The sequence below is a fragment of the Trachemys scripta genome, chromosome 2 (assembly GCF_013100865.1).
Source record: "Trachemys scripta elegans isolate TJP31775 chromosome 2, CAS_Tse_1.0, whole genome shotgun sequence".
NCBI lineage: Eukaryota > Metazoa > Chordata > Testudines > Emydidae > Trachemys > Trachemys scripta.
In genome coordinates, this window is record NC_048299.1 from 39,101,933 (window position 1) to 39,126,249 (window position 24,317).

Here is a 24,317-nt window from a genome sequence, read left to right on the forward strand (position 1 = left end):
GACTTTGGCTAAACGTGTGTGAAGATTTGAATCCGATTCTGAGTGTGAAGGTACTGGTAAAACTGCATTGCCATAGCCAAATACATCTCAACAAAGCCCGATCCAGGTCGGCATTCCAAAGGGACACATTAACAATTGCTGTTGCATGCAAAGTATGGTTGGAGCTAATGATCAAAGAGACAGTTACTCCAGTACACATTTGGCCAACCGCCTTCATCCGAAATATGCAAGAAAGAAATTGTTAGCTGAATAAGAAGAAATTGCCGGGCACTGGATGCTCAGCAAAAATCTCAACTTTCTTCCATATTTTCTTGCATTTAAAGTAGAAGAAGCTCTGTATCCAAAAATCAGCATTTTTCATCTGCTTTCAAGGAAAAAGTTTTCAAGGTAGAAAAATCAGAAGGATGCTGATATTCCATCTGACTGAATGGAATTGGTGGTGCAATTGCAGTGTCCAGCAAGCACAGAATGAATCTTTTCAAACTTTGGATATGCACATTCAGAACTGAGGAATAGGCTCCGTCTTTCCACTACCTCAGAGTTGGTCTTCTGCTACAAAATGCTGCATCGCCAAATGGACCTGGACCGGTTGTCTGCAGCTCTGTGTGCTTCTGATTGCTTTGCTTAATGCTTCAAGTCTACAACTCTGCATTATTGTTATTTTAACGTAATCGAATATTTTCAACTTTTATGTAATATTGAAAACTGAAATAAGTCAACATATATAACCTTCCTCAAGAAAGTACTTAACCAAAATGTATACAGACATTCTGATGTTCAGTATTAATTACCGATATTAGAATTACCCCCACTGCAGTTTTACTTTTTATTTGTATAACCCTATTAATCGCTGAATCTACTGCCTCATGTAACCACAGTTGGAATATGTAACTAAAACTAAGTGTAATGTGATATGCTTTAAAACCATTTTTAAAAATAGAAAATGCCTAGCTAGTTATTCCCAGGGTGGTAAAAAAACAGATTTTATCTGGTAAAACCCAGCTCTGGTAAGTACCATGCTATCCCTGTCGGGAGAGTACCAGGGCAGCATCTGCTGCTGTAGCCCATGCATTACAAATTATGGCTGCAGAACATCTGCACTTTTTGTTCGGTGTTTGTATACTACCTAGCACTGGGGGCCCTGGTCCATGATTAGGGCTCCTAAGTGCTATTGTAATACTACCTCTACTAATTCTTTGTGGCCTAAGTGGAAAAATCTGTTTCCCCAGGTTTTCGTGAAGATTCTCTGCAAAACCTCTGGGCATTTGATTCTGCATAAGGAATTTGCTATCTTTTCAGAAAGATGTAATATTTGAAAGGTTGTTATGGACAAGTGACTATTATTTGAGAGATTGTTATGGGCAGGTGACTACAGACAGGAAAATGCTTTTTCAAAATCTAATTCTGCTCTCCTGTTGAGTTTTAATGCTTTTTAAAATATTTTTTTTTCATTCCAACAAATGGTTAAATATTTGAATAAAGGTGCTTTGTTGGTTTGGGGGAGAAAAATATAGCTAACATTTTTGATGTGACTCACTGAAAGAAATGTGAGCTATCCCGGCTGCTCTAAAAGCGTGATTGACAAACCCAGGATCAAGAATGTGTTCTGACCTCACCAGTTTTGCTAGTGCACTGTCGAAGTAAATACAAATCTGCACTTTACAGTGTTTGCCAAGCATTGGAGAAGGCCGCAGTTATTAGGCCAAAGAGCCAGGTTAGAAAGTTTTTACTAGGGGACTGCTAACAGTGGAAGTAACCAGAAAGTTTGGTAGCTATAAAGCAGTAATGGACAGAAAAGAAAAAACTCACAATCCCAAAAGCATGTTTGTTTCTTCCTTATTCAGGGCATAACACTGGCGGAGTTAAACAGATTATCTTTTGATATGATTTTGATGAGTCCTCCATGTCAGCCATTTACAAGGTGTGTATAACAAATATTCCAGTTCTGGAGAAAAATGCAGTAACTATGAATATTTATTAAGTTTAAAAAATTCTCAAGATCCATACACTTCATGGTTCATATCTGTCTATATTTTCCCATGTATCTTCTGCTATACCTATTTCTGTGTGGGTACTGGAGATGACAGATCTTTACTGGATAAGAAATAGGCCTGCTAGGATGTATGTTTATTTGATTAATTCCAAATAACAGTCAGGTTTCAATAGTTGAACAATAATTACTTTAACTCTGTAACAAATGACATTGCCAGGTTCTAATACTTTTACGCTTGTTGAGTAGTCCCTTACTGCTACAATAAAAGTGGTGATGGGCCAGTCATACTTTCATAGTTAAGGCAAAATTACTGAAGTTTGATGTACTACTTATTTTGCATCCTGTACATGACCTGTGAAAGTGAAACTCTGTGATTTTTTTTTTTTTTTCTTGCCTTTTAAGATACCTCCCTTTGCTTGTTAATGGTTAGAATCTGATCTCTCGCAATCCAGAGTAACTCCAGACAGACTACTGGAATTACTCCAGGGTTACACCGAAGTGGCAGAGAGTAAAATCTTCCCTTGTATATGCATTGAGTTTGCAGACATACTTTAAAGGGTAGTAGCTTATTCTGCAATAAATACTATGATTTGACAGAGAGAATAAGGGGATCAGAATCAGGGTCTAGATAGAGTTTATATAAAGTTACAAGGATTTTGAAACCTATTTCTGTGTGGGTATTCAAGATGACAGATCTTTACTGGATAAGAAGTAGACCTGCTAGGATGTATGTTTATTTGATTAATTCCAAGTAACAGTTAGGTTTCAATAGATGAACAATAATTGCTAGGGCTGTCGATCAATCGCAATAACTCACGTGATTAACTCAAAAAAATTAATTGTGATTAATCACAGTTTTAATCGCATTGTTAATAAATTTCAATTGGTATTCTATTGTTTAACTATTTTTTGGATGTTTTTCTACATTTTCAAATATATTGATTTCAATTACAACACAGAATACAAAGTGTATAGTGCTCACTTTATATTCTATTATATTGCACTGTAAAAAATTATAAACAAAAGTTATAGTATTTTTCAGTTCACCTCATACAAGTACCATAATGCTATCTCTGGATCATGAAAGTGCAACTTACAAATGTAGATTTTTTGTTTTGTTTTGTTACATAACTGCACTCAAAAACATGTAAAACTTTAGAGCCTACAAGTCCACTCAGTCCTACTTTTTATTCAGCCAATCGCTAAGACAAACAAGTTTGTTTACATTTACAGAAGCTAATGCTGCCCGCTTCTTATTTACAATGTCACCTGAAAGTGAGAACAGGCATTTGCATGGCACTTTTGTAGCCAGCATTGCAAGGTATTTATGTGCCAGATATGCTAAACATTCATATGTCCCTTCATGCTTTGGCCACCATTCCAGAGGACATGCTTCCATACTGATGATGCTCTCTCTCTTTTTTTTTTTTTTTTTAAAGTGTTAATTAAATTTTGACTGAATTTCTTGGGGGAGAATAGTATGTCTCCTGTTCTGATTTACCTGCATTCTGCCATATATTACATGTTGTTATAGCAGCCTCAGATGATGACCCAGCTCATGTTCGTTTTAAGAACACTTTCACTGCAGATTTGACAAAATGCAAAGAAGGTGCCAATGTGAGATTTCTAAAGATAGCTACAGCACTTAACCGAAGGTTTAAGAGTCCGAAGTGCCTTCCAAAATCTGTGAGGGACGAGGTATGGAACGTGCTTTCAGACATCTTAAAAGAGCAACACTCCAATGGGAAAGCTACAGAACCCGAACCCCAAAAAAGAAAATCAACCTTATGCTGGTGGCAGCTGACTCAGATGATAAAAGTGAACATGCATTGGTCTGCAGTGCTTTGGATCATTATTGAGCAAAACCCATCATCAGAATGGACTCATGTCCTCTGGAATGGTGGTTGAAGATGAACAGACATATGAATCTTTAGCACATCTGGCATGTAAATATCTTGCAATGCCAGCTACGACAGTACCATGCGAACTTCTGTTCTCACTTTTAGGTAACGTTATAAACAATAAGCGGGCAGCATTATGTTTGAGCGATAGGCTGAACAAGAAGTAGGACTGAGTGGACTTGTAGGCAGGGCTGGCTTTAGCAAGAGCGGGGCCTGATTCCAGGAGGGAGCCCCGCCCCCAGGAATCAGGCCGCGCTCCAGCCGGAGTCGCGGGGCTTGGGTCCGGGCTGGGTTCGGAGGTGTTCAGCCGGTGCGCTCGGTTGGGGCTGGCACCCCGGGGCCCGAGCCGAGCCGGGCTGGAGCCACTCGGGCCAGGGGTGCTCGGCCAGCGCTGGGAGCAGGGCCGTGCCGAGGGTGCTCGGCTGGAATCGGGGCCAGCGCCCCGGGGCCCGAGCCGGGCCAGGGCCGGGGGTGCTTGGCTGGAGCCGCCGGGGCCAGAGCCGCAGGGCCGGGGTGATGTGCTCGGCCAGAACTGGGGCCGGCCCGGAGCTGCTGGGGCCGGGGGTGCTCGGCCTGGGCCGGAGCCGCGGGGCCAGGCTGGCGTGCTCGGCCGGAGCCAGCCTGGCCCCGGGGCCTAAGCTCGGCCAGGGCCCGAGCCAAACCGGAGCCAGAGCCGCCGGCGCTAGGGGTGCTCGGCTGGAGCTGGACTGGGCCGCCCCCCCCCCCCCCCCTCCCCCCCCCCCCCCCCCCGCCCCAGTTTACCTGCTACCGCCTGCCCCTGCTTATTTTCAGACTTCCCGCGAATCAGATGTTCGCGGGAAGCAAGGGAGGGGAAAGAGCAGGGGGCGGATTGTTCAGGGAAGGGGAGGAGGGGGAAGTGAGCTGGGGGCGGGGTGGACAACTGTGGGGCCCTCTTAGGCGTGGGGCCCGATTCAGCTGGATCAGCCTAAAGCTGGCCCTGCTTGTAGGCTCTAAAGTTTTACTTTGTTTTATTTTTGAATGCAATGATTTTTTTTTTTTTTTGGTACCTAATTCTACATTTCATAATAAAGAGATTGCACTACACTATTTGTATGAGGTGAATTGAAATATACTATTTCTTGTTTTTTACAGCATAAATATTTGTAATAAAAATAACTATAATGTGAACACTGTATACTTTGTATTCTGTGTTGTAATTGAAATCAATCAATTTGCAAATGTAGAAAAACATATCAAAATATTTAAATCACTGGTATTCTATTATTGTTTAACAGTGCGATTAATCACAATTAATTTTTTAAATCTCAATTACTTTTTTTAATTGTTTGACCCCCTTAATAATTACGTTAAGTCTGTAACAAATCACATGGCCAGGTTATAATAATCTTACTCTTGTTGAGTAGTCCCTTGAACAGTCCCATTGATGTTGTTGGAACTACTTGTGAAGTAAGGTGCTACTCAACGTGATTAAGGGTAGCAGGATCTGGCCTTCTGATCACACCAATAACTTCAATTTAAAAAAAGATGATCTTTAAGAATGTGTTTTTGATTCAAAACAATGCATGGAGAGGGTTGGTTTATTTTTTATTTTTTTCAAATTACTGTTTTGATTACATACTGATAAGACAGTGCTATGTAAAATTAATTTGGAAAAGAAAAATACCAAAATGCTTGCACCTACATGTTGTTGTTTTTCCTTTTTAAATAAGCCAATAAAAATACATGCTCTGGGCCCAGAATCACTTAGCCAAGTGAGTAGTCCCATTTAAGTGTATGGATTTACTCACATAAGTAAAATTATGTATGTGGGGCTGGATCCTGGAAATTGCTGAGAACTCTGGGCCCATTCCAGCAGAGCACTTCAGCATGTGATTAACATTAAGCATGTGAGTAGTCTCATTGAGTTCAGCAGGCTCCATATGTGCAGACAGTGGTGCCTGTGCAGAATCCTTTGTGTGAGCAGGACCTAAGTGAAGAGTTTTAAATGTGTTGTTTTAAAAACTAATAACTAAGATGACAAGCTGATAATTGTGTTCTATTCTTTATCCTCCCTTAGAATTGGCCTGCAAGGTGATGTATCTGATCCAAGGACAAACAGTTTTCTTTACATCCTGGATATTCTCCCAAGGTATAAACTGATCTTCTAGCTCAGCCATTTTAAACTTTTGAAGTTACTAGGCCCGCATAATATTGTACCAAGGGAAGCCATCCATACTGATTTTAAAGTCTGATAGTATAATTGCACTGTGTTCATCCACTCGTTTTCATATAATCTTTTGTTGCTTGTAAATTCTAGTTTCTTGCTAACACTAATAACAACTTACAGCTTATTGTTTTGATTTCCATGTTTGGTTTTCATGTCTTTCACAAGTCCGTTAAAACTCTGGATGCACCATAAAGAGTAGAGGCAGAATATTCTTTTGAATCCAATGGCAAAATTGACTTTACTTAGGAGCAGGGTTGGGTCCTATGGTCCTTGTTGGTGGATGTTGTATAAATATCAAGACCAGTACATCTGAAATAGCCAGGTAAAAAAGGATTTCTGGTTCCACCTTTTGAACTTTGGTTTGTAACATTAATAAATCATCATAATAGTATGGAGTTACCTGAGCCCTGCTTCTCTGTTAGTGTTCCTCTACCATCTCTACACAGTACTTGGTTCAAAACCAATTAATGATAGCAACAGTTACTGCTACATCTCTACCTCGATATAACGCTGTCCTTGGGAGCCAAAAAATCTTACCGCGTTATAGATGAAACCACATTATATTGAACTTGCTTTGATCCACCGGCATGCGCAGCTCTGCCCCCCCAGAGCACTGCTTTACTGCGTTCTATCCGAATTCTTGTTATATAGGGTCACATTATATCGAGGTAGCGGTGTACTATTCATATGTGACACATACTAACCAAAATGTTCGCTGCTCGCATAAATGCAAATCAATTCAAAATATTGCTCACAGTCCGTTTTGGTCAAAGATGAATATTTCTGTGAGAGCCTTCTCATGCAGTGGAAGAAGAGAGCTGGTCTAGGTGTGGCCACTGGAGAAATCCCTGCTCCTGGATTGGGCACCGGTTGGCACCAATCTGAGCATCTGGGTTTGCTGCTGTGAGCAATCAGCTAATCAGCAATCATTCCTTGGAGCTCCTGCTTATGCTGGAGGTTGAGATCAGGCTGCCAACTTCCTGCTCTTCAGTTCTTTCCCTCCGAGGAGCAGAGGGGATCAGGCCGCCTTCTGCTTTGCTTCCAATTTTTGCTATAGGAACAGGGAACTTGGGCCATTAGCAGCCTTCCTCTAAAATATCTTGCTACCTTTGGAAGATCTTTTCTTCATCTTTCTTCCTGAGCTATTGTTGGCAAGGGGAAGGAGTTGATCCCAAGGATCCTGGCTCCAGCCAAACTATCTCTTGGGTCCAAGCTGTTATCTCTCCGGGTTATCTGCACGTGTATCTGGGTGCATGACAGCAGTAGTGTCCGTTGTTTTATTTTTGTTTCTGCACATGGTGACACTGTCACTTTGCCTAGGGCTGAGATTCACGTGTCCTGTCATGTATGTGTGGTGCTGCATCGGCTTTTGATGGAATCTAGCACAATGTGCTATCGTCAGTTTAAACCCCAAGCAAGGCTACATAAGTTGATCTATCTAACTTCTGTGGTCTCCATAATTTTATTTTCCGAGCACTCACAATCTTTAGTGTATTTCTCCTCACAGCACCCTTGTGAGGCAGTGCAGTGCTATTGCCCCCATTTTACAGATGCGGAACTCAGGTACAGAGACTGTGACTTGCCCAGGGTCATACAGGAAGTCTGTGGCAGAGCAGGAAATTAGAACCTAGGTTGCCCAAGGCCTAGGATAGAAACTTAACCACTGGATCATCCTTCTCTATAAGAAGGATGGTAGAACATGTATTTTCATCATTCTGGGTAACAAGCAATAAGCCTAGACTCCCCACCCTTCCCTTTCAGTGAAGGCATAAATTTAGCATGAAACTCACACCCACTGAATAACTGAGCACTTTGGTTCACTAGCTATTTGAATTATAGTGGGAAGATCAGCACTAAGATACTAAATGTTCTTGGAGCCCAATAGTATAACGTTAATGTAATTCTCAAATAAATTGATGGTCGTCTGAGTCTCGTCTTCACAAGTCTCGCATGCTACATATGCTAAAAATAGATTTATTACTGTTGTAGTACAGTAGAAATGAAAGGCCCTACATGAGAGTGGGGTAAGTACTGTAGAGACATAGTAAGAGAGTTTCTGCCCCAAAGATCTTATGATCAAAATAGCTAAGGCAGACAGATAACAAGTAAAAGGAAGTTTGATTATTTTCCCCCATTTTATGAATAAGGAACTGAAGAACTGGGAGATTAAGTGACTTGCCCAAAGTCACAAAGAAAACGAGTGGCTGAGCCAGGATCCTAACCCACATCTCTTGAAGCCCAGTCCTGTGCCTTAATTGCAGTTAATTGCATCCTTCCTCTGTGTTGAATTTGTTTTAAAAAATAGGTCTGTGAGTTAATAGTTTATTAGACTCCTTCTAAGCTCATCCATAGATCGCAACACATTTCAGAAGGGAATGTCAGTATCATTATCCCTATTTTACAGGTGGGGAAACAGAGACACAAGAAGGGGTGCAGCTCTTCTTCAGAGACAGTTTTTTGCTTTCAAAATGGAAATGGGGCATTCTGATTGCTGCGTGGTTAGACGAAGAAGATAGAAACTTTCTTTTTCTCAGATACAAGACATAAGACTGTGGCACATGTGACCCTTATCATGACAGGGCAAAGAAGTTGGGCTTGGCTGAGAGAATTTATCTGTGTCTCCCAGGAGATGCTGCTAATCTCCCTTGGGCAGATTGTCAAAGTGAAGCTGGAATTACTGCAGACAGATCATAAAAAGGCTGGGTAGCCGTTGCGGCAGAGTTCTCCAGCTCTGGGGGATCGTGTTTTGCTGAGATAGTGTGCATGTGTTTTTTGAAGTGACATCTTTGCCAGAGACCAGACATGAAAAATTCCAGCCCAAATGGGAAAATGTTGAGTAAAGTTTTGAGTGAGTAAAGTGTAGGAGTTACTGTTTTGTATCCTTAATTGTAATATGCACAAATTTCATGAACAGTATTATAAAGTAATTGCAACTTCCTTTCCTGTTTTTACCTTTTTTCCAATCTTTTATAGAGGAATACAGGTGAAGTGGGGCTGGAGGGGATTTGGGGGGTGTGGGGGTGGCTAACACATGAAGGCATGGAAAGAGAGAACTTGGAGAAATTCTGGATCCAAGGAGGTCCTGGAGTCTTCAGCTGGTGGATGTGGAGTCTGGACACAGAGGGCATGTCTACACTGCAATACAAGACCCATAGCCAGTCAGCCCGAGTTAGCTGGCTCAGGCTGAGGGGCTATACAAATTGCAGTGTAGATGTTTCAGCTCCTTTTGCATTCATGAAGGGTGGAGCTCAGTTAAATTGGCTGGAGATGCTGGGAGAAGGTTTCTCACCTGAAGCAACTTTAGAGAAGTGTTTTAGCCTGTTAAAGTTTAGACTCTAAGGGGTTATACTTTTTGTTTTATATGTAACCATTTCTGTTTCCATTATCCTTCCTCTATCTCTTAAATCTTTATCTCTGATGAAAAATTTGAGTATTTTTACTATAACTGTATCTCAGTGCTCGGGTTTTATAAGACCTGATCCTAAGTTATACCAGTCAAGCTGGTGCATTCTGTTCCCTTGGGGATCGCAAACCTGATCATTTCTATGAGCGACCGGTGATGGGCTGGATACTACAGGGGGATGCTGTCAGAGGGGCTTGTTGGCTGGAGCACACCTTTTGTTAACGTGCAAGGCAAAGTAAGAGCTGAGAGAAGATTCTTAGGTGGTTACCAGACTGGTGGTTTCAGGGTGCTGACATCCAGTTAAGCACCAGCAAGTTGCTTTCTTGCTGAGGCAGGAGGTAACAAGGTGACTCGAGTCCTGGGTACCTGAAGAAAATGTCACACCTAGATTCATAGATTCATAGATTATAGGACTGGAAGGGACCTCGAGAGGTCATCGAGTCCAGTCCCCTGCCCGCATGGCAGGACCAAATACTGTCTAGACCATCCCTGATAGACATTTATCTAACCTACTCTTAAATATCTCCAGAGACGGAGATTCCACAACCTCCCTAGGCAATTTGTTCCAGTGTTTAACCACCCTGACAGTTAGGAACTTTTTCCTAATGTCCAACCTAGACCTCCCTTGCTGCAGTTTAAACCCATTGTTCCTGGTTCTATCCTTAGAGGCTAAGGTGAACAAGTTCTCTCCCTCCTCCTCATGACACCCTTTTAGATACCTGAAAACTGCTATCATGTCCCCTCTCAGTCTTCTCTTTTCCAAACTAAACAAACCCAGTTCTTTCAGCCTTCCTTCATAGGTCATGTTCTCAAGACCTTTAATCATTCTTGTTGCTCTTCTTTGGACCCTTTCTAATTTCTCGACATCTTTTTTAAAATGCGGCGCCCAGAACTGGACACAATACTCCAGCTGAGGCCTAACCAGAGCAGAGTAGAGCGGAAGAATGACTTCTCGTGTCTTGCTCACAACACACCTGTTAATGCATCCCAGAATCATGTTTGCTTTTTTTGCAACAGCATCACACTGTTGACTCATATTTAGCTTGTGGTCCACTATAACCCCTAGATCCCTTTCTGCCGTACTCCTTCCTAGACAGTCTTTTCCCATTCTGTATGTGTGAAATTGATTTTTCCTTCCTAAGTGGAGCACTTTGCATTTGTCTTTATTAAACTTCATCCTGTTTAACACAGACCATTTCTCCAATTTGTCCAGATCATTTTGAATTATGACCCTGTCCTCCAAAGTAGTTGCAATCCCTCCCAGTTTGGTATCATCCGCAAACTTAATAAGCCTCCTCTATCATTATTGTATTTGCTATCAGAGTTTAGGAGTATATCTTGATGCAGATGTTTTGTGTGTTGGGGCTCCCTTTTTACCCTTCCTGATCATGTTTGGAACAATCCATATTACTGCAGAAGCTCTGTGAAGCTCATATGTGTGACTCACAAATCAGCCAAAGAAGAATGCTCCAGAACAAAATGAGGAGCTCCCTCCTCCAGAGACTAAGCCTGCTGCCTATGCAATGAGCTTGGTTCCAGACTCTGAGCACCTGAATGGCATTGATGCCACCGGGCTTCAGACTAGCCCCACTGACACCATATTTAAAGTAAATTTCCACAAAAGCTAACTAGACGCAACAGAAAATGTCAGAAAGCGAAACTCTCTGAAAACATAGTGTCTACTAAAACGAAGCACTGGGTCTAATCCTGCTTTCACTAAAATTACCTGGAGTTTTGACACTCACTTGAATGGAAGCAGGATCAGGCCCATTTTGTTACAAGTTTTCCACATACTGGATGAGTGGTGGGTTTTTTTTGTTTGTTTGTTTTCTTCTCATCATGTACCATACAGACCACTAACTTATAACCTTATGAATGAGAGTGATGCTTTGGTAAATGAGTAAAGGTCAGCGTTTTCAATGGTAGGCACCTAAATCCTTATCTAGCACCTAAGCAAAAGTGGCCTGATTTTCAGAAGCACAGAGGTTCTGCAATTCTTATTATCTTCATTGAGAATTACGTGTGCTCAGCACCTCTGAAAGTCAGACCATTTTTGTTTAGCTGACTAAAGTTAATCACCTAAATCTTTCTTATTGCTAAACGAGTCTGTGCAGTTGATGTAATATGGTTTACATCTTACTAAACTCCATCGACTTTTCTTGTAGGCTCCAGAGGCTACCAAAATATATACTTTTAGAAAATGTGAAAGGATTTGAAACGTCTTCTGCCAGGTATGGTATGATCATTTTTAATTAGGAACAGTATTAGGTTAAGGGGAGGGGCACGTAATTTATTTTTTTGGAAGTTAAATTAAAAGAGGAGTGGAGTGAAATGGTGCATTTATCAGTTTTAGTATTTTTACTATACTAAAAATAGTATTTTAATTTTACAATGAAATTTTTAGGGCTTGGGGAACTTTATTGACAAGTTATTGATTTCTCCAACCCAACAAGATAATTTTAAAATATGTTGCTAGCTGGTAGAAGTTGACGTGAATCTTCATTGCCTGTTTTGTCATCTTTCTTCATTCAGGAGAGAGCTGTATTTTCAAAGAACAATATTATCGTACAACACAGGGTGTGGGTGTAGGTCTCACAGGTTTTACTGGGGTTCCTTTCCAGTGGTTATAGTAGAGGGGCAAGGGCTAGCCGAAAGCCTCGTATTCATACTCTGCTTGCCTGACTGCTGGCACTGAGAATTTGGTATGACCTCATCAGCAAACTGCGCAGGCAGTTAGTAGGCTGCTAACCTGGAGAAGTTTTGGAAATCTTCATCCGCCTTTCATTTTGAAGTTTAGGCTACGGCTACACTACAGCTTAAGTTGACATAAGGTATGTCACTTAGCCACCCTCCTGAGCAACATAACTTAGCCAAATTAAGTGCCGGTGCGGACAGCACTGTGTCAGCGGGAGAGGTTCTCCTGCTGACATAGCTACCACCACTCGTGGGGGCTTGAGTAATTAAGCCCATGGGAGAGCTCTCTCCTGTCAGCATAGAGCAGTGATTCTCAAACTTTTTTGTACTGGTGACCCCTTTCACACAGCAAGCCTCTGAGTGTGACCACCCCCCCTTATAAGTTAAAAACACTTTTAAATATATTATAAATGCTGGAGGTGAAGCGGGGTTTCAGGTGGAGGCTGACAGCTCACAACTCCCCATGTAAGAACCTTGCGACCCCCTGAGGGGTCCTGACCCACAGTTTAAGAATCCCTGGCATAGAGTGACTACACAGAGAGCTGACAGCAGCGCAGCTGCACCGCTGTAGGGTTTCTAGTGTAGCCGTAGCCTTAGTAATTGGGAGGTAGAGACTGGGGTTTAACCCCAAAATGGAAAACTAAATCTTACCCCCTGCTGTGCCAGGTAGGGGAGAGGCTGTAGGGATCCTCTTTTGCCTAATCCCTCCTTCCCCCATGCAAACAATAGAGCAGGATCTTTCCATAGATAAAAGCAATAGGAGAGAGAGGAAGCTGCTTTATGTGCCAGCCTGCACATCACCAAATCCCTTCATGAACACTGTTTGTCAGGGGGCATTTCCAGCTCCCTGTTGGCTGCTTCTGCACTGCTTCTGCATGCAAGAGCTGTGAACTGGGCCCATGCATGTCCCTGGCCTACCTTGTGGGATCCTGTCCTGTAAATGCAATGATCTGTATGTCAGAAAACACACCAGACAACATTCCTCTTTTCCCTTGTGGCCCCTGCCAGGCCAGGATTTAGATCATAATCCTTTCTTTCAGTGCAGCTCCAGCCTGCTATTAGGCTGCAGAATATAGTATATCCTATATCAGACACTATCCTTAGAAAGCAACCTTCCATTTTAATAGTCTCCTCAAAATATATGGAGTACACTTTTATTAGAAATCCCCTCTGCTAAGCAACCAGTTGTTGTGAATCCCCTACTTCAAACAGTCTTTCCTTTATTGCACTGGGGTAGTACTTAAATACATAAGCTCAGTCATAAACATAGGCAGATACTGAGGTATCAACTCAAGAATAGTTAAGTAGGAGTTTTAATAGCCTACTTCTAATGCAGTGCTTGTAAATAATTGTGTAATCCACATCTAATGAGAGAGTGTCTCCTACCGACTGAACAACATGTTGGAAGTACTTTTGAAAGACCGGATACTTTTTTTGGAGGATGTTTGCTCCAAAGTAGTTGTGGTATTTCCATGAAAGTCTTTTGTAATTGTTCCTTCTCGGCTAGTGCAACGCTATACTTTGTATTCTCTCCTGAAATGTAAATGTATGACCATAGTTGGATGTCTACAAAGCTGTGTTTGAGTATTCTAGTGTGTGTGCTGACTGTCCTAGTGAATACAGTATTGCCTTTGATGGATCTTTATTTAAGAAAAGAAAAGATGTGAACAGATAGTAGTATATTGCACTCTGTGTCTAATTGCATGTGAGAAGTAATTGTTTTTTTTTTTTCATTATTAGAGACAAACTTGTAGAAACACTAAAGAAGTGTGGATTTAAATACCAAGAATTTCTCTTGTCTCCAACATGTGTGAGTAGTAAGATTATTATAACTCATCCAACTGTACCGAAGAGTAAATGGGATATTTGGAAAGAATTTCACATATTGGAAGAAAGGGTGATGTCCAATTTTGTGGACATTCCTATGGATTGGTGGTGCCATCTGACTTAGCTTTGAGTTAGGTCAGAATATTTACATATTCATTCTGCTTATCACTGCTTGACTGGCCAATGGATACTGTTTAAATCAGTAAGTTTTGCTTGTCCAAGACGTACAGGATCCGGCCATTACTGTGTTACATGTAAATCTCTGTATCTTTGAGATACAGGGTCATCCTTCATTGTGACATGTCTTATCTAATTTCCTTGTTCATGTGATTGAACATCTCCTCTTGGTTCTTCATTGTGACAGATAATGGTCATGATGTTTGCCCTAAAAATTGTAGTTAGACATTTCAGTTTCTCTGACTTCCCACCTTACATAAAACGTTTGTTTAACTTTTCTATTGATTTGCAGACAACAGTCAGAAACCTGAGAAAAATTATGTATTTCTCTTGCTTGAGGAAAAATTAGGTAGGGAAGGTGTGATCAGAGTCACAATAAATCTGTAGGAAGTGAGGGCACTCACCATACTGCAAATGGATGGAAAGATCTGAGTTGTACAGTGCATGAAAATTGCCTGTACTGCAGGTCCTTAACTACAAACTAATGATGCAGAGATTTCTTCATGGGCACACTTTAAAACACTATTTTATGCTAGTTGAAAATAGCCTTAGTCTAGGGTAAGGTTGGTTAATGTTAACCACTTCTGAAGTGGTAAACATTTTAAGTGCTAAATATTGTATCAATACAAAAAGTGGTAACTTGATCTTTTTGTGACAGTGCGGATTGCTTTGATTCTCTGTACCATGTGGTCTGATTGTTTTATGGGGTTTTGCTTACAGCTTGGCATTCCCAATTCCAGGCTGCGATATTTTCTGATTGCAAAGCTTCAGTCAGAGTTATTTTCCTTTCAAGCTCCTGGTCAGGTGAGATTCATTGCTATTCCTTGACTACTCTTTGTTTCAAGGAGACTGAGGGCTAGATCTCCATCTGTGCAAAGCTTATGCTGAGCTGCAGAGTGTGCGTGTGTGTGTGTGTAAGTAAAATGGCTGTAAGCCAGCTTTTTTTCCCCTGATTCTGGCCTCGTTGGGGACTGAAATGGCTCCCTGGGTTAGATAGCTTAAAGTAGTTCTTAAGAACAATTTTGAAGAGACCGACATGCTGGGCACTCTGGCACTACCCTGCCTGCCCACCGGAACCTTTTCTTGGAAGGGTGGAGGGTGCAGCAGTGCCCACTAGGAGCCTTAGAGATAGAAAATGGGGGACCACCAGTGACCCTTGAAGATCTCCATCAAGGAGGGAGTGGCCAACAAAGCCCCAGAGTTCCCCAGAAGAGTGAAGAAGATGAACTGCTAGCCAGTGCCCAGAAGACATTGAAAGGTAATGGTGAATTCCAAGCCTATTGAGACGGACATAGGCATGTGTGGGAGGGGGTGTGAAACTCACCAGAGGTTCACGAACATTTCAGCAAATCTGGTCTGAGTCTCAGATTACTAGCCAAGCCCCTAACCAAGCAACTTTCACTTGGTCCTAGCTTTCTTTATGATAGTTTTGCACAACCCTTTCTTCCCGTTTATGGAAGTGAAATGGCAAGATCAATATTCCTTAAACTGGCTGCATACATCTATAAAGCATGTACAAGTTAGCACTTCCTAATGCCAGAATCCTTTCAAAATCTTGATAGACGAAAAGGAAGAATCAAGTTTTATTTTGTACTGGACAGCTCTGTATGACTTCCCAAACATTGCTACATGGACTTTTCTCGGCAGTTGACTATTACAGTACTAAGTACAGTACCTTAATCATTTGCATATTTTGTTCCATGGTAGATATTGGAAAATTTCCCAGACCAGGAGCCAAAAGCTTCAGTGAAGCACAGAGTTGCTGCAGGCTTGGAAAAAGAGAGCTCCTTCATGCCACCCAAAGAGGAATACATTGATCCAAATTCTGGTTCTGATTGTGGCACTGGACAGTGTTCGCAGAAGGAAGCGTTCGTTTTTAAACTAGAAACAGCAAAAGAAATGGAAAAAAAGTGGAACCAGGACAGTGATCTCTCTATTCAAATGCTAAAAGACTTCCTTGAAGAGGATGGAGAAGAAACGAGTCAGTACTTCTTGCCACCAAAGGCCTTACTGCGCTATGCTTTTCTGTTAGACATTGTGACACCCAGCTGCAGGAGATCCACATGCTTCACAAAAGGGTAAGTTTCCAGGAGAGTCCGCTGTGGGACCTTATCCAGACATATTAAATGCAAACTTTGCAATCATCTTAAAACAAAATGTTTCTTTGCAGTCATCTTAAAAACCAAAAGCAGCGTTCCATCAAAAAGCAAGACATTACTATAACACATTTCTCTTTTATTGCATGCTTCCTGATTCAACAGAATATGAGCATGAGAATCGCTCTGGCAGAACATTGTGTGGCCTGCGCACAAAAGCACTCACAAAGACAATGACATTTGTTTGGTGACCTTCAGAGAAGCTTAATTACCCCTGGCAGAAACATTCTTTCAGTAGACTGATGGAAAACTAATGCCCTAATTAATTTCTTTATATTACTTACACATAATGCTTTGGAACTTCAGTAACCGCTCCTTTCCTCATTAAAACTGTCACTAATGTACATTTAATTGATGTTGTAAATAGTGGGGCGAAATCCTCAGCTGGTGCAAGTGGCTCCACTGAAGGCAATGGAGTTATGTCTATTCACATTACCTAGGGATCTGGCCATAAATTCCTTATTTACAACAGTTACATTTTTAATGAAGAAATGCACAAATGAAAGCTCATTCAGTTAAATATCTGTTGTTCACTGATCTAGTAGCTTCCTAATTTGTACTCTGCATTTCTAAGGCATGATCTTGCAAAGTGCCGAGTGTTCAATTCCCATTGACATTAGAGCTACCCTGTTTCCCCGAAAATAAGACAGTGTCTTATATTAATTTTTGCTCCCAAAGATGCGCTAGGTCTTATTTTCAGGGGATGTCTTATTTTTCAGAAATGAAAAATGCCTTATTATCGGTGGATGCCTTATTATCGGGGAGGTCTTATTATCGGGGGGATGCCTTATATTACAACGAGAGGCAAAACTGTAAGTAGGCCTTATTTTCGGAGGATGTCTTATTTTCGGGGAAACAGGGTAGTTAGGAATTTTTTGATGAAAAGTTGTTAGGTTTTTTTGGTCAGAAAACACTGATTCATTGAAACTAAAACTTTTCACAGGAAAGGGGTCAGTTTTAAGTAATTTAGCGACTCAGATATTTTTAAGAAGTTTTGAAATTGTCAAAAATATTTTGACTTCTAAAGTAAACATGTCTGGTTCTCTAGTTCAACACAATGTTTCATAAACTAACCATTTTTTATTGTAAAAATGTTTTTACTCTATAAATCAAAATGAAATGTTTTGACATTATCAAAACAAAATGTTTCAGTTCACCCAAACCACTTTTTTCCCCTTAGGCTTTCAGTTTGTGAACATTTTTTAAGATTGACTCTTTTTCATTCAGGACAGGAAACTTTTTTGAAACCTTGAAAATTTTTACGGGATAGGAAGATCATTTTTCTTCCAGCTCTGATTGACATCAGCACCAATACAAGTTGAGGGGAATACTGGAGACACTCAGAATCTCACCAGACTGGGCCCATAACTAGCACATTTAGTTAAAAACCCTGGGCCAAATGGATTCCTGGTGTAACTCCAGACATTTCACTGCAGTAGCAACAAGGATAAATTTGGCTCATTATGTTTTGGTTTTAAAATATACTTTTATATTACAGAAAGGCCCAAAATAGGAACAGTGTCTGGCTTGCTGAAGTTCTTTAATGTAGTTGTGGAACAACTGGTTTTGGGAATAACCAGAGCACTCTAATACCGCTCGCTGTTGAACGGATTGCGGATGGGGGAAGAACATGTTGACTGAGAGTGCAAGTGCACAGCATTTCACAGCAGTGTAGGCTGTGATGCAGACAAGGAGAGGGAGGTATGGGACATTTTGAATGACAGAGCAAGTTAAACCCACTCTTTATAAATCCATATAGTCTTGACAAGGATATGCTATTGCCAAGGGAATCCATGACCTGAAAACTCATGTAAAGCAAGTTACTGAAAGTCCTACATACTGTTAGAGGAAACTGACTTTTTATTAGTCACAAGGGAATACACTATACCCAGACAAAGAATAGGTTGCCTGAGTCAAACTAAGACATTTTAAGTAGCTTACGTACATAAAGAGAAGAAAAACAAAATAATCAAACTTCAGTAAAGTAAAAAGTTAGAACATGGTTTTCTAATCCAGCATCTGCTTTCCATATAAGTACTGAAAAGTAACCAACTGCCCAAGTACTAATGTGCTTCTTTTTTTTCCTATGCCAAAACTTCCCAAATTTCATTAAGTACTTAGTCTAGGTTAGGGTTGTTGATTTATCTCTAGTCAGCAACAATAAAAAGAAATATGAACAGCTAATAAAAAAAGATGTAATTCTGCCCAAATTTATTAAAACTATTATTCAGTTGTAAGAGCAGGTGATCTTTCAGAGTATTCACTTAGAATTATATTACATTATCTCTCTACAGAAACCAAAATCTTGTAATTTTTGGGCAGTTCCACCATACATAGTATATATCATACTACTATATTGTCCACAATTCCTTCAGCATAAATCATTTAGAGTAGCGTATTTTTTATAATAATATGGATGTATGAAAAAGATCATCTGCCAAAATAGGGATTTGAAGTACCAGTTTAGGAGCTACTTGCAATTATTTTAGTTGTTTTTCCCCAGAAGTTTTTTTATTATTATTATTTATAAATGCAGGTACTTTGTGTGTATATAATACATTAGAATTCCTCTCATATGGATTATCTTGTTAAAACAAATATTTGTTAAATATTTTTTAAAAAATAATCAATTAAAGACCATGTATTTAGAAGCTGGTTTAATTACTTATCATAATCCATAACTGTTTTTTGGGGCCCTGATCCAGCACAGCATTTACATACAAGCTTACTTTTAATCACATGAGTAGTCCTGTTGACTTCAGTAGAGCTACTCATATGCAGAAGTACTTTGCTGGATCAGTGCAGGAGTGCTCAGCTTCATGCAGGATTGAGCCCTAACAAGATTATTGCACCTGTGGGGATTCGGGGAGGACTTTTCCCACCGTTTTTTCCCTTTGTAGGGTATGTAAAGCCCAAAACAAAAGGTAGCCACCATAGTGTCTCGGTGCATCTGGAAGGGGTGAGTTAAGCTCCCAAGAAGCTGTTCAGAGGACTCCATAACAGCAGTCTATATAGTGGTGAGGAGCGAAGAGGGGAGTAGCATAAGGTGAGGGCATGGCTAGCAGTTGTGTGGAATAAGTGCATCCAGAGGCGTGATGCAGATGGGTGGCTGTTCCTTAGATATTCATTGCGCAAAGCCCCTTTATTTTGCTTTCTAAATCCCTGTCTATTCAGGACTTTCTTGCACAATAGTTATCATGCAAGCAGTGTATGTCTCTGACAGTCTGGCAACCCTATAATTACATTTAAATGATAGTCTGTGAGAGACTGTTGAGTAAACATGTATTTACAGTATAAACCACAAACGCTCCAAAAGAGCCAAAATATAGCTTATAATGTCAACTCTTACTATTATATGCTGGATATTTTTTGACTGATGTAAACAAAAAAGCAAGTAAAAATATGTTCAACTAATGCTAAAATCTGACTGAATTTCTCTGCTCTTCATGAGTGAAAATGAAAATGTTAGGCTCTCGCTAATGGTCCTGTCCTCCTTTTTGAGTATGAAGAGCCAAATTTTCTAAAGTGGCCATCTTCATTTTGCATGCAAATGGATGCTAAATTGGAGAGGTGCCTGAGTTGTGTACCCAAAAGCCCATTTGCACTTACAAATGCATAATTTGTGCATGATACTTAGGTGGCCGTTTCTGAAGACATTATGCCTGAAATCCTTGACTGGTTGTTCTATAGATTATTCTCAGGAGATTTATCCATAGTAACAATCACCAAAGATTATGTTCGGAGGCTGGTTTTGTAGTCCCAGGGTTAGTTGTGTTAATAAGAAGGCCTTTGTGTAACCTTTCCAGAAGACTATTTGTTAGTGCCAGCAAATTAACCTCCATGCTTTTCTACACTCATCAATATTGTAGAGCCTAATATAACTTTTCATGTATAATTTTTTTGTTGTTTTTAAGGTATGGTCACTATGTAGAAGGAACAGGCTCAGTGCTGCAGACAGCAGAGGATGTGCAGGTACAGGATGCATTGTGAATCATATCAGAATGATTTATTGTTAATTTTTTGTCTTACTACTTTGGCTTAACTGTTCTGGATTTATTATAACCAAAAATGTCTTCAGGACTAAATCTTACAGCACAGACCAACTATCTCTCCAGATCTTCAGGTATTTCCAATTAATTTACTATGAGTACCCAGATGGAGTATATTAAATACATGGTTATGTGGGAAGAATGTGGGTATGCTACTATTCTATCATTCCTATTGCTATGCAGAATATTCACAATGAAACCTGAAAACCTTGATATGGGCTGGGTCTGTGGATAGTTTACAGTACAACAGATTTTTGCCTCTAGGGCCATTTATGGGCCAGTTTTTGCACACAGATGACCCTGTTCTACAGCAAAAATGTCAAACAATTAAAACTCCATATTTTTTTTTTTTTTTAATTTCAAAAGTATTCTATTTTGCATTGAAACACACAATATTTTGAAATAGTCCACTTTTAATGTGAAGTTCATCAAAAAGTGACATTTTAGCACAGGAAAAGTAAAAACATGAAATGGCAGGCTTTTTTGATGAAACATCACAGAACAAAAATTAGGTTCTGTGAAAACAGTTATACATATATGGAAAAACTTCACTTTTTAATCCTTGGCCAGGATTTAAATACTGTAGCATTTTTGGGTGTACAAGGAATACAGTGTTGGAAGATAGAGGAATATCAAAGCTGTCATGTTTAACAAAGTATACATAGCATAATTTTAGTACAGGATGTTAGTTCCTGCTTATTGAGTCATCTCTCTTCTCCAGTATTCGACTGCAGGGTATTATCCTGCGGTTGCATATCTGCATATTTGTATAGCCTCTGACTTAAGAAAAAATGATTACCTGTTCTTGACAGCATGATGGTTTTCCTTGTAAACTGTAATTGGTGAGATATTTGAGTGCAAAAGTATAGCACAAACTATACTTTCAAACAGAATGCACAGCCATACTGTTGTCTTCAGCAATGCAATCACCTTAAATTATTTCATGAAGATTTGCTGTAATTTTATGTAGTCATTGTCCATCATCCATATCTGTTGTTTTGTACTTTCCCCACAGCTAGAATCAGTGTTTAAATCCATTGAGATGCTATCAGAAGAAGAGAAGCTTATGAAATTGTCAACACTAAAACTGCGATATTTTACTCCTAGAGAAATAGCAAATCTCCATGGATTCTCTCCAGAATTTGGTACGTGCCTCTGAATTTCCCCCGTCTCTCGTCTAGTCTTCAGAACTACAACCAGAATTGCTAAGCTGGCATTTTGAAGAAGAATGCTTCACTTTTTGTGTGTGTTACTATAATATGACTTTTATGATGGATTATTATTTGGTGACCACTTCTCTAAACTTTTATCAGGTTTTCCCAGTTTAAGAACAAACCTATGTGTTGTATAGCCAAATAGGCTTGTTAATGTAAACTGGGAAAAACAATGAGTTTGGAATGAAAAGTTGCTGTATTATTAAAAGCCAGTGAAGAGAGGCAGTCATTTGACTTAGTTTTTTTCCCTTCTAATTGGGGGGGGGGGGGGGGGCGTTGTTTTGTTTTTTTTGTTTCCAACACGTGAGATGCAGAAAGCCGTCCATTATCATAATTCATGTTCTCTTTTGGCTTTAAAAATAGATTTCTTGGTGCTTTTAGCGTTCAACTGTTGGGGAAAAAAGTAATTTACAATATGGAACAATAAAAGACTAATTGTTTTATTGCAGTCAATATTATAGGTCCCATAAGGTTAACACAGCAACATTATCAAAACTGCCCCCTTCTTTCTGGCACCTGTGACTTGCTTTCAGAAGGATGACATCATGCTTTTCTCTTTCCTCTTGTCTCCTCTTGTCGATACAGAATGATAGAGAGAGAGGTAGGAGAATGACCCAAAACAAGCCAATACTTGGGGCCTAATTCTCATCTACGATGTTACAGCTCTGCCAGTGCAGCATAAAGGGGCCATGGTGTAATGAAAATCGGGCCCTTAATGTTTTGTGGAAAAACAAACAGAAGGCAAGTAGAGTCTGCATTCTCTGCCAGCGTGTGTCACCAGCAGAGCAGCATCCTTAAAAAGCAAACGTGATCTAAATTATGTGAAACAAGGTCCAAAATTGTGCAGCGAGCCTCGCAAACTATATTAGGCACTAACTCGCTCTCTTGGTGATGTTAGCTAGACTTAGGCCAAGGAAGTACGAAGTCCGAGATAATTTATCCAGGCAGATGAGGGAGCAGGGTCTGAGAAAACATGTCCAGTGTGGTCTGTCCAGTCCAAGCTAAAGGAAGCCCAAGAGCCATTACTGGTCTAGCTGGCTTATAGGTGTCTATATTTTCATTTTAAGCCTGTGTAAATCCTGAGCCTAACACAATGGATTGCGTGGGGAATGTGGCTGGGGATCCCGGGGGAGGAATTCAGGCACAAATGAGCCTTTGGATGGGAATGGCTACTCAAGTCTAGGTGCCAGGGAGCTGGGCAGAATGGCTGGAGCTGGCAGGAGATGCTTTTTACTACAATAGTTTGCATTCAGGGACTTAATAACTGGCAGAGAAAGCTGGAACAACTCCTCCTAGCCACCTCCTCCTGGGCATCCCTCCCTTGGCTCAGCCTCTCCCCAGCAAGGAAACTTGGAAACTTTCTGAATCAGCACATTCTGGCTGCTATGACCACATCCCCCTTCCAGCCAGAATGACCATCTCTGGGGGCTCTACTACTAGACTGCTACCCACCTCCCGCCCCCACCATCTGTGGCTATGCCAGTGAAGCTGAATTAGCATAGATTGCAGGGAAAGCTGTGCTCCATGGCCGTTGGTAAAATCTTAACAATGTCTATGTTGCTCCCCGTAGGCTTAATCCAAAATCCATTGAGCTCAGTGAGAGTTATTCCAGTGGGGTGTGGCTCAGATACAGTGTGGGGGACACTTGTATGTGTATTGCAGCTCTCAGTAACTGCATCAGGAAATGTTTGTGCAAGTTCCAATAGATCAGAAGAGCAGGGACAGACCAGACTAACTTTGTATTGTATGTTGTTTTTGTTTTAGGGTTTCCTGACAAGATAACAATGAAGCAACGCTACCGCCTCCTGGGAAACAGTCTCAATGTACATGTAGTGGCTAAACTGATCTCACTTCTGACCCGATGATTTTGAACCCAAACTTGATGAGATCTGTCTGGCATAGGTCCTGCTAACTCAGAATATACTTTCCTTCTTTGAGAGACTTAGTAAAAGTTGTAGCAGCTTTATAAAAATCATCACTAACATTTTAAATGTCCATGCAAAGTATCTATCTGGAATAGATTTATTCTGCTGAACAACTGGTATATCTTGAATACCTTTGTTTATGGAAGATCTGAACTGTTGGAGCTATTAAAATGGAAGTTGCCAATACTTGTCCTATTTAAATTTTATTTTTATCTTGTAAAATACGAACTGCAGTACTTGCCAATGAAAACAGGTAAAACTGTCACTTCATCTTAAAACAAGTCTGTCTAGAAGTTGTCGTTTAGAATAAAAAATATGTGACAGGCAGTTATTTTAATAAAGTTCAGATAATGTGTTCTACGTGTAGAATATCTTTAGCTGTAAATATTAGCTTGTTCTATTCTTAAAAAAAAAGCTACTGTGAATATCTTCTGATTTATTGTAATTTTGATACGTTTTTACAACAAATGTAACTTTTTTGTAAAACTAAGTTCAGTATTTATATATAATATTTTTTAAATAGACATGATGCCAAATCTAACACAAGTATCCATCTAATCTTTCTAGGTACTTATGACCCCAGCTCACAATCATGGCTGAGCCTGGTGTGAATTGTTTAATGGTAACCTAAGAAAAATTGCAACCCTGACACTGACCTCACTGATCATGTGCTACCTTTTCATAGAATCATAGAATATCAGGGTTGGAAGGGATCTCAGGAAGTGATCTAGTCCAATCCCCTGTTCAAAGCAGGACCAATCCCCAACTAAATCATCCCAGCCAGGGCTTT

At 40.3% G+C, this 24,317-nt stretch overlaps 1 protein-coding gene across 4 annotated transcripts in view; it reads left to right on the plus strand.

The window, feature by feature from the left end:
- Positions 1–24,317, plus strand: part of TRDMT1 (tRNA aspartic acid methyltransferase 1) — a 41,764-nt gene extending 17,447 nt beyond the window's left edge. For 2 of the 4 annotated variants that reach the window (XM_034760348.1, XM_034760351.1), the window contains exons 3-11: positions 1,845–1,921; positions 5,933–6,004; positions 11,651–11,716; positions 13,920–13,989; positions 14,904–14,987; positions 15,891–16,261; positions 20,254–20,311; positions 21,404–21,533; positions 23,367–24,317. In XM_034760348.1, the coding sequence (XP_034616239.1) occupies positions 1,845–1,921; positions 5,933–6,004; positions 11,651–11,716; positions 13,920–13,989; positions 14,904–14,987; positions 15,891–16,261; positions 20,254–20,311; positions 21,404–21,533; positions 23,367–23,467 (1,029 nt within the window). In that variant the 3' untranslated portion in view covers positions 23,468–24,317. Of the gene's footprint in view, positions 1–1,844; positions 1,922–5,932; positions 6,005–11,650; positions 11,717–13,919; positions 13,990–14,903; positions 14,988–15,890; positions 16,262–20,253; positions 20,312–21,403; positions 21,534–22,187; positions 22,341–23,366 lie in introns of those variants that run through there. The other 2 variants (XM_034760350.1, XM_034760349.1) reach the window with 2 other exon arrangements.